Here is a 9,975-nt window from a genome sequence, read left to right as displayed (position 1 = left end):
GGTCCCAGAACGTAAGGCTCCCTGCACACTGGCTCACAGGCGTGTCACCACGCAGGAGCACCTTAGCCCCTGGGTGGGCCGGGCTGCAGCCGGGGTCCTCTGGGCAGCACACGACCTTGCTTTTCTTTTAAATCTTCCAGATCTAGCTGCAAAGGATCCCGAAGCTTCTTTGCCCCATCTGGACCTGGAAACGAGCTGATTTTTTTAAACCCAGATTCTTGGTGTATTTGGACACAATGAATACTGTGCCTTTCATATTTTCTTTGTATTTCTCCATAGTTGCTTGACCCAACATCTGTCTGCTCTATACAATGAAGATACAAACTAAATGAGAATAGAAAAAAATAATTAAAGCATTAAATTGTACAAATTACAAATCTGTTCCAAAATATACTTACATTAAATAAAATACACATTTCAGTAAGAGATCTACAGTGAATGACTCTGCATTCTGGGAAGCTTCACGACACCTAGGCAGGGCCGACATTCGTGGGAGGAGCTAAGAGACTTCGCACCAATCACAGTTTGTAGCGGGTTTCTGACGGCCAATCTGCGGGCTACACTGAGCATCAGCATCACCTGCGCGGGACTGACGGGGGAGGGGAGAAGCAGCTCTAGCCTCGACGCTGAGTTCATTCTCATCAACAGCCTATACAGTACAGTTTCAAAAAAGTAAACATGTTAAGGTAAGCAGACAACTCTTTAGAACCCCAGACACATTTTCTGGCTGTATTTATGTGGAACTCTCCGGCTACAATGGGCGGTCGTGAAGAGGTTCTTCCTCAGGACAACACGGTCACAGGACTCGGAGGAGCCGGCGGGACTGAGGGGAGCTGAAGATCGGGGAGAGGCTCCTCTGGTGTCGGGTGGAGCCCATCTTCTCACGCACAGTCCGCGGCCCTGCAGTCCTCTCCCCGTATCATCTGGCATAGCGCTTAATGTAGTCCTCCACTTTATTCCGGAAGTCCTCCTGCGGGGTCGGAATCAGGGCCGTGAGTCATGGGGGAGCGACTCTCTGGGGACAAGTGAGGCACCCCCGAGCCAAGGGCCCCCGTGAGCTCTGGGGAGTGTGTGGAGGGCCCAGCCTCATCCCCCGGTAACCAAGGGGCAGGATGCGCAGAGACCCGCGGGCAGAGTGCCGCCTCCCTGCCACTCGGGGTGCCGGGGTGGGGATGCCAACACGCTCTGGGTGTAAGGGAACTGAAGACCCTTCGTTCTGCAGACGGGAAAGATGCCCAGTGCGGTCAAGGTCCCCACGTGGGTCAGGCCAGCGCTCTGGACCGCAAACGGGTTCCGGCTGCTGCTCTCGGGAAGGCCCTGTGTCCAGATCCGCCTTTCAAGGGCCCTCCTACCTACCATCCAGGTGCGGCGGGCCATCAGGGTGCCCACCCTGCCCGAGAGAAGAGGGGGCCTTGAACAGAGTCGCCTCCTTGGGCAACAAGCAAAAGCTACCTGGCGCCTGGCTGATCCCTCAGGTGTAAGAAGGCCGTATGGATGCAGGCCCCTCCCAGGCCATCAGGAGCAGGAAAGCCACCTCCCATCTGAGCCAACGCCCGAAGTGTGTCCCTAGGTCTTTTCTAAGGTTAGGAGCAGAATTCCCTGGTCTTGCAGGACTGGGATGGGCCCTTGGGACTGAGCCACAAGAGTACTTGGAGCTCGTTCACCTCAGAAGGCCTGCCCGTGTTTGCTGGGGCAGCGTGTGAGCTCAAGGTGGGTTCCCAGCCGCCCCCCTCCCCGCACTGCTGCCCACAGGGTGCCCCCCTTCACCCGCCTCCAGGGACACACACAGCCCGGGGCCTGACGAGCGCCCTCTACTGGTGACCAGGAGGCCTCCGCAGGGGCCCCTAGGGAGGCCGTGAATTCACTCTGCAGGTGGGGGCGGGCTCTGGGCTGAGCAAGGGGAGATCTGTGAGCGGCACCAGCTGGCCCAGGGCTGCGCATGGAGCCCCTCACCAGCCCACAGCCGACACGGGCAGGACGGGAGCCCTGGCCGCCTTCAGCAAAACTCACAAGATCCACGTCCACAGCGCCCTGAAGCCAACAGTACCATCTGCTCCCGGGGTGGAGTGATGATCCCACCGGCAGCCCCGCCCTCAGTGTGACCGCGGGAGCATAGGTGCCCCGGCTGAGCCCGAGGCCCTTCTGGTCTCCACGCCCCTCCAGATGAGCAGTCCTCCCCAACAGGCCCTGCAGCCCCCCTTGCTCCTCTGTCTGAGGCCGCTGGAGAAGGCCAGGAACTCCGGGCTTAAGTCCCGAGCTCTGCCCCCCTCCTGGCGGGTCTTCTCCCTTCTTTTTGGCCTTGCTTCCTCACAGCAAATGAGGGACAAGGTGAGCCCCTCCCGCGTGGAGCTGTGGGCAGAAAGAATGGGTCTTGGGGCAGGCGGGACAGAGCCTGCAGTGTGAGGGCTGGGGGCCGCCTCCATCCTCCTGCCTGCATTCCTACACTGTCACGGGGTGAAGCAGGAGTTGCCTGTTGTCACTCACTCACTGAACTCTGCTAGGAAATCACACCTTATAGGAACACCCCTGTCTGACCTAGGATCAAACAGTTTCCTGAGACCAGGCACATTGATTATAACACATCAATTATAAATGCTTTAAGCTCCAATCCTGCGTTCCACCATTCTCAATTTCATCCTTATCTACTCAAGGGGCAGTTAATTCTCTTTTTAGGCTTCCCAGGTGGCACCAGGTAAAGAATCCGCCTGCCAATGCAGGAGATTCAGGTTTGATCTCTGGGTCGAGAATATCCCCTGGAGAAGGAAACGGCAACCCATGCAGTATTCTTTCCTGGAGAACCCCATGGACAGAGGAGCCTGGAGAGCTACAGTCCATCGGGTCACAAAGAGTCAGATACAACTGAGCGTACGCTCGCACACACAATTATATTTTCACCAAACACATCAGCCTAGAATCTTCTGTGAATAGCTTACCTTGTCTCGCAAATGATGTTCCGCAGCTTCAATATTCAGTGGGTCATCAAAATTCAACAGGTCCTTAAAAAGAGAGTCAGAGTAAACAGTGGAAAGAACCTGTTTTTCTGCTGTTACCGTTCTTCATTTTATGAAACAGGCAACAGAAATTTAATCAGCAAATGTTAGAGTGACCCAGAGAGTTGAGAAAACTGCCGAGAAATAAAGTTCTTTTGATGCAGAAGCATTGAACGTGAGACATTTTTTCCAAAATGGTGATTCATGGTTGACTGAGAGAAGGGTGGAATGTGTGCAGATGACTTTCCAGAGTTTGGTGAGGAAATAGCAATCACCTTAATTTCTAATGCTATTTCTTATAATTGGGGAAGGACAAACCACTCTCAATATGAGCATTTATAAATAAAAGTTGTTTTTTCTTAGAAACTCACTTTCCCCTTGATTTTGTGATTAACAACTGTGCCTGCTATGCTTTCATTCTGGTCTTGCCTGGGTTCCCCTTCATCTTTTAACTCATCTCCACAAGCACTGTACTCACAGCCCAGGAGGAATGATGTCTGGACCCCAACTGGACGGAGGACAGTGCCGTTAGGTCAGCGTTCCCTGGCCTGGGGAGGAAGCACCTTCCCACCTCAGAAAAGCCCTGGGAGAGCTCCCCTCCTCCCGTCCTTCCACCACCCGCCTTTCCACCAAGAATAATAAGCACAGGTCTCAGATCGGGGGCCACATCTCATCTTCATACTATCTACTCCTCTTCTGAAAGACCAGGGTAGAAAGATTTGTCCTTATGATAAGTCACTGCTTTACAAAGCCATCAATGGATCATTGTAAAGAAACTGTATTTCTCCTCAGCAGAAATGTTTAACCTGGGGACTGTATTCCTGATTTGGAAATAAACATGGCTGTGACCAATATGTCACAAATAGAGCAAGGAAAGCCTGTAACTCTATGATCATTCACAGCTGGGAAATTAGATTCCAAGTCCCGGAAACAGGCAAAAGTATGAAGCACGTGTAACAGAAGACTATACCGAACACAGAGAACTCATCGTCTTCTCGACTGTATGGTGAACATATGAGGCATGGAAGAGTCTCTTGTGAGGCTCTGGGTGTTTTCTTTGCTCAAGATGACAGGGCAAGGACGCAGGGGACTGTCTTGTGGGCTGTCCAGGATGGGCTTATTTTCCTGGAGGGACCTGAGGTTTTACTCAAAGTAGCACAGCTTTTTCTTGCCCAAGGACAGGTCTTTGAAATTTATTTCTTTTAAAGCTCCTTTATGATCAAATATATTTAACTTATATGCAGAGTACATCGGAGAAGGCACTGGCGACCCACTCCAGTACTCTTGCCTGGAAAATCCCATGGACGGAGGAGCCTGGTAGGCTGCAGTCCATGGGGTCTCGAAGAGTCGAACACAACTGAGCAACTTCGCTTTCATGCATTGGAGAAGGAAATGGCAACCCACTCCAGTGTTCTTGCCTGGAGAATCCCAGGGACGGGGGAGCCTGGTGGGCTGCCGTCTATGGGGTCACACAGAGTCAGACACGACTGACGTGACTTAGCAGCAGCAGCAGCAGCAGAGTACATCATGTGAAATGCCGGGCTGGATGAAGCACAAGCTGGAATCAAGGTTGCTGGGAGAAACATCAATAATCTCAGATATGCAGATGATAACCTTATGGCAGGAAGTGAAGTGAAGTCGCTCAGTCGTGTCCGACTCTTTGCGACCCTGTGGACTGTATCCCACCAGGCTCCTCTGCCCATGGAATTCTCCAGGCAAGAATACTAGAGTGGGTTGCCATTTCCTCCTCCAGGGGATCTTCCCGACCCAGGGATCGAACCCAGGTCACCCACATTGCAGGCAGACGCTTTAACCTCTGAGCCACCAGGGAAGCCCAAAGAGCCTCTTGATGAAGGTGAAAGAGGGGAGTGAAAAGTTGGCTTAAAGCTCAACATTCAGAAAACTAGGATCATGACATCCAGTCCCATCACTTCATGGCAAATAGATGGGGAAACAATGGAAACAGTGACAGACTTTATTTTTGGGGTTCCAGAATCACTGCAGATGGTGACTGCAGCCATGAAATTAAAAGACGCTTATTCCTTGGAAGAAAACTATGATGAATCTAGAGAGTGTTCTAAAAAGCAGAGACACTACTTTGCCAACAAAGATCTGTCTACTCAAAGCTATGGTTTTTCCAGTAGTCATGTATGGATGTGAGAGTTGGACTATAAAGAAAGCTGAGCACCAAAGAATTGATGCTTTTGCACTGTGGTGTTGGAGAAGCCTCTTGAGAGTCCCTTGGACTGCAAGGAGATCCAACCAGTCCATCCTAAAGAAAATCAGTCCTGAATATTCATTGGAAGGACTGATGCTGAAGCTGAAACTCCAATCCTTTGGCCACCTGACGTGAAGAACTGACTCACTGGAAAAGACCGTAATGCTGGGAAAGATTGAAGGCAGGAGGAGAAGGGGACGACAGAGGATAAGATGGTTGGATGGCATCACTGACTCGATGGACATGAGTTTGAGCAAGCTCCAAGAGTTGGTAATGGACAGGGAAGCCTGGTGTGCTGTGGTCCATGGGGTTGCAAAGAGTCGGACACGACTGAGCGACTGAACTGAAATGATGATCAAAAAGTCAAAACTCAAAGGAACAGCTAACTGTGAAAAGCCTAAAGGTTGGTGATTACATGCTCCTTCATCCAAGCCAGGGCACCTGGAGTGAAGCAGAGTGGAGTGTGGGGCGGCCAGGCCCCCGGGGGAGCCTAACCCAATGGAGGAGACCACAGGGAACGGAGCTGGCTTGTGGTGCCCCCGAGGCAGTGGGGACACTCTCCTCTCCCCTCCCTCTGCTCTCTCCCCACCTGTTCCCTGACCTCCCCATGGGTCACTCCAAAGCACCCTCAGTTCTTAACTCACTGTTGTTCTGACTCACAAAAGTGCCAAAGAAGAGAGGGGTTTAGTAATTCCCTTGTGTTATCCTTAAGCCTATCTTTAAAACCGGCAGACAGAAAAATTTTTTTAAATTTGAAATTTTGGTCAACATACTTACAGTAAACAAAGAGTTTAATCCCCAAACAACATCCTGAAATGAGAAGAAAGAAAAAAACAAGTTTCAGGTAAGGGTGGTCTCCAAGAGATGAACCAGTAAGTCAGCATATTATGAAGGTTAGATTTTTCAAAGTTGTTTTAAAAGGCAGGGCCTAGAGAGTTAATCAGCAAAGAACCACGGGGAAACGGAGCCTGCACACAGGTCCAGTCCTCTCAGGCCCCCCTCGCCACCAGGGGCAGCAGCCAATGCCGCAGCTCCACGACCAGCCGCTGCCCGCGTCTTCTGGCCTCAGCACAGACTGAGGCCTCTGAGCGGTTCCAGGGAAGACGGCCTTTATTGTCCATACCTCACTGAGCCAAAGTGCCGTGTGTGAAAATGTTACAGGAGAGAGAGGCAGGGAGACAGCGTGTGCACTACGACAGGCAGCCCAGAGCCTCAGACAGGCCGATGTGCTGCCCGCGGCCCTTCAGGTTAAGAGGAGGGGGACGGTCACCATGAAAACGGCCTCGCTCAGAAGGCCACATCTCTGCGCTGAAGCCAAAGGCAGGCTGGGAACACCACTGCCCCCAGACCCAGTCTGAGCCGAGTGCTCCTCTGGGCAGGACCGACCCCACGGCAGACAGGCAGGGGCTGTGACACCGTGGAGCCACTTCACTACTCAAAGAAGATGGTGGAAGTCAGGGAGCTGCTTGCCACTCACTGAACACTGGCCAAAAGCTGGGATGCTGCTGCTAAGGGTCAGCGAAGAAAGTCAGGGGGCCCGGAGGCAGCAGCATGGGAGAGCTCGGAGATGATGCACAGCCCATGGCGCCACGTGGGTGCCAGGACACACCCCCCGAAGCCCACTTGAGCCACGCTGGCAAAACACCTGGGGCCACTTCCTGAGTCCCTATGGCTCCCCGATCACCCCCCACCCCAGAGAGGCGCCCCCTCCAGCACACCTGGCCACGTCCGCCACCCCTCCTCTGTCCCCGCCCACTGCTAGCAAGTCTGCACTGAGTTAGGGGAGACCACTGTGCAAGCCTGGGGAACAGCAAGATGAGCAGGACAGTGAAGCACTGCAGCGCCCGTGGCAAAGGGCAGAGAGGGCCTGACGCCCCTCCAACCCGCTCAGGGAACCGGGGCAGGGGAGCCCCGGGAGGGCCGGCAGGCAGTGAGGGCAGCGGGAGTGGGGAGGGTGGCCAGCCATGTGGACGGGACAGCGTGCACACTGCTGTCCTCCCGGGAGGCTCCTCCCAGACGGGGAGGCCCCGGGCAGAGGTCCGCACTTCACCTTCAGTGTCCTTGTTGGGGCCCAGCCGGTGCCGTCGATCGAGTGTTCTCTCAGTAAGCTGAAACAGACGGAAAAGCGGAGCGGTGAGTGAGGTGTGGCCAACAGGCCCACCAGCCGCAGGTGCACAGCTGGGCGAAGTGGCATAGAGCGGCTCCTGTCTGCCAGGCCCTTCTTTCCTCTGTGGTTTGCAGTCTCCGTATGGCTGAAGGACCAGGGAAAGGTGTACAGATACACGTACCCTCCAGTGGAACAGGAGCCTGTCCACACACACACACACGCTTTGCTCCCTGCCAGCCTGAGAAGTGGCGAGCAGCCTCCCCTTGCTTCCAGGTGCTCGTCTCCCATCGCCACGGAGACCAAGCAGCCCCAGACGCGTTCTGCCCACTGTGTGCCTCCTCCTCTGAATCCCCTACTTGGAGCCAAAGCTCATTTTTCCAGTGAGGGGGCCCATCTTTTTCGTATCAATTGCAAGGACTGTTTACATACAAGGGGTGCAATTGTGCCGATACTTTCTCTTTCAAATTGTGTGTTTTTAATTTTAACGTGGCTAAATCTATCAACTATTTCCTTCATGGTTCTAGCTTTTGTAGCAGGTGACCATCTGTTAAATTCCTATTATATTTTGTTAATAACCTGATTTCTCAGAAGATGGCAGAAGTGACCAGAGAAATGCCCTCTCTGGACCCACTCTGAGTGGAGGAGGGGAGACAAGACACTTAGGATCTGAAACTGAAGATCACAGATTTCTGAAGTTTCGATACTTAAAGGGCAGATAGTTAAAAGGTAAGATGTCTTTTTTAAAAAATACACTCATAAAATGTCTTTTTCACTATCAAAAGCCAAAGTGGATGTGAAAGTGGGTATCCTCATGCCTGCAGGGAGGACGGTTAGAGTTTGCACACGGCCTTTCACAGGTGCCGATGCTCTCTGCGGGGAGAAGAGGGCGGGAGGACAGGACCCAGAGGCAGGGCCTGAGGATGAGCTCACAGCAAGGGAGCACACAGCACGCCGGAGACCCGCTCCAGACGGAGCGGCCGGACCACCGGGTCACACGGCTGCCAGGGGTGGGCCAGGACTTGGCCAGGGAGCCAGATCCAGAGCCCTGCAAGCTGCCTCACTGCCCTGCCAGAGAACATGCGGGACACAAGACAGACACAGCCCACAGGCTAAACTGACTTGAAGACCACCTCCACCCCCACCCTACACGACTTCTTTGGTTCTCTACGTTAGCAAGCTCTAGAAGCAGGAAATGGCTGGTTCCCGGCCATCTGGCCCTGGAAGGGCAGGGCCCCAGGCACCACGGATAAAAAGCTCCAGGCATGTGCTCCTGCGCACATTGTTTTGGTAAAGAGGACGCTAAGAGAACTGCCTGGCGGTCTAGTGGTTAGGACTCCGCACTTTCACTGCCAGGGCCTGGGACTGATCCTGGCCAGAGAACTAAGATCCCATAAGCCATGTGCGTGCAGCCAAAAAAAGTAGAAAAGAAAAACCACAAAAGAGGACATTTAAATATAAGTGGGGCAGTTTTCTGAAGCCTGCCATCCACATTATTCTCCCACTGTGAATTCCATTAATCATAGTTTCCCCTTTTATCTAAAATCAACCATGTGGCAGGAGTGTGCCTCATTAAAATAAGAGGGGACGGGGTAGAGGTCGTTAGAGGGGGCATCCTGGGTGGATTGCAGAGGCCAGGTAGGGATGGGGGAGCCGAGAGACCGCTCCAAAGCCTCCTGACTCCAGGCCCAGCCTCAGAATGTCCTCTCGGGGGAGGTGACCCCTGGGAAGCCCAGCCTCGGGCAGCGCTCAGAGCACAGGAGACGGGAGGGGACAGAACTCACCTGAGACATATCTCACCGGTCTCGGTGATGTTGGGGTGCCAGATCCTGGTCAAGCATTTCACTTTGGGAGGCTGCAACACAGAAGGAAGAGATCACAGGTGCTCCAGAGCCTTCTGCGTCCCCCATCCAGCGCCGTTTTACCGCGCACTCCTGGCTTGTCAGGCAGCGGCCCCAGACCCTGCAGCAGTGTCTGCACACCGTGCAGCGCTGGTCTTGCTGGAGGGGCTGCTGTCCCCGCACAGGACCCCTCCACACTCCGGGGCTGATGGCAGATGGTGCTGGCCGCTGGGCTTCTGCCCCCTGCCCCTCCCGGTGCCCCGGCTGTGAAGGAGCAGCCGCAGAGGCCTGGGGAAGGAGCTCTGCACCCCCAGACCCCGCCGTGAGCCAGGAGCCCCTAGACTCCCTCACGCTACGTGGCTGAGCGGCCGAAGTGCTGCTCCCCACAGCAGCGCTGGCGCCCTTTGCGGATGTTTCTGAAGACGCTGCTGTCATCTTCCTTGTCTAGACGTAAGTCCTGGTCCACTTAACACTTAAAAGAGGGAGAGAGACTGACAAAGACCATGTGGGAATGAGACACATCAACATCACTTAGGATGGAGCGTGTTTGGATAATGTTCTCTTAGTCTTACTCTATTTTAAAACCGATCACACTCATCTAAAAAAAAAACAAAAACGAAAGATACTCATATGTGTGTAGACAAAGATATAGCAGTCTACCCAGAATAATTCCTATTGACTATGATGCACATTTTGGAGCCTCTTTTCGAGGCCATACACACAGGTGTGTGTGACGCACAGTCACTTTTCTTTACAGAAGCAGGGAAACGTGCTGTACATTTTTTTCACATTTATTCTTGTCATCTCAGATGCCTTTGGGCG

General features: G+C 53.4%; 1 protein-coding gene across 1 annotated transcript in view; it reads right to left on the bottom strand.

The window, feature by feature from the left end:
- Positions 1-265: 265 nt before the first annotated feature.
- The window catches only part of UBE2F (ubiquitin conjugating enzyme E2 F (putative)), a 45,724-nt gene continuing 36,014 nt past the window's right edge, over positions 266-9,975 (bottom strand). The window contains exons 6-10 of the mRNA XM_068964556.1: positions 9,097-9,167; positions 7,259-7,316; positions 5,986-6,018; positions 2,934-2,996; positions 266-970 (exon numbers count right to left, since the gene is read on the bottom strand). Coding sequence (XP_068820657.1) covers positions 920-970; positions 2,934-2,996; positions 5,986-6,018; positions 7,259-7,316; positions 9,097-9,167 — 276 coding nt within the window. The 3' untranslated portion in view covers positions 266-919. The remainder of the gene's footprint in view (positions 971-2,933; positions 2,997-5,985; positions 6,019-7,258; positions 7,317-9,096; positions 9,168-9,975) is intronic.

This window comes from Capricornis sumatraensis, chromosome 2, assembly GCF_032405125.1.
Source record: "Capricornis sumatraensis isolate serow.1 chromosome 2, serow.2, whole genome shotgun sequence".
In the NCBI taxonomy this organism is placed as follows: Eukaryota; Metazoa; Chordata; class Mammalia; order Artiodactyla; family Bovidae; genus Capricornis; species Capricornis sumatraensis.
The sequence above is the reverse complement of the archived record's forward strand: the minus strand, read 5'-3'. Positions and strand labels throughout refer to the sequence as shown.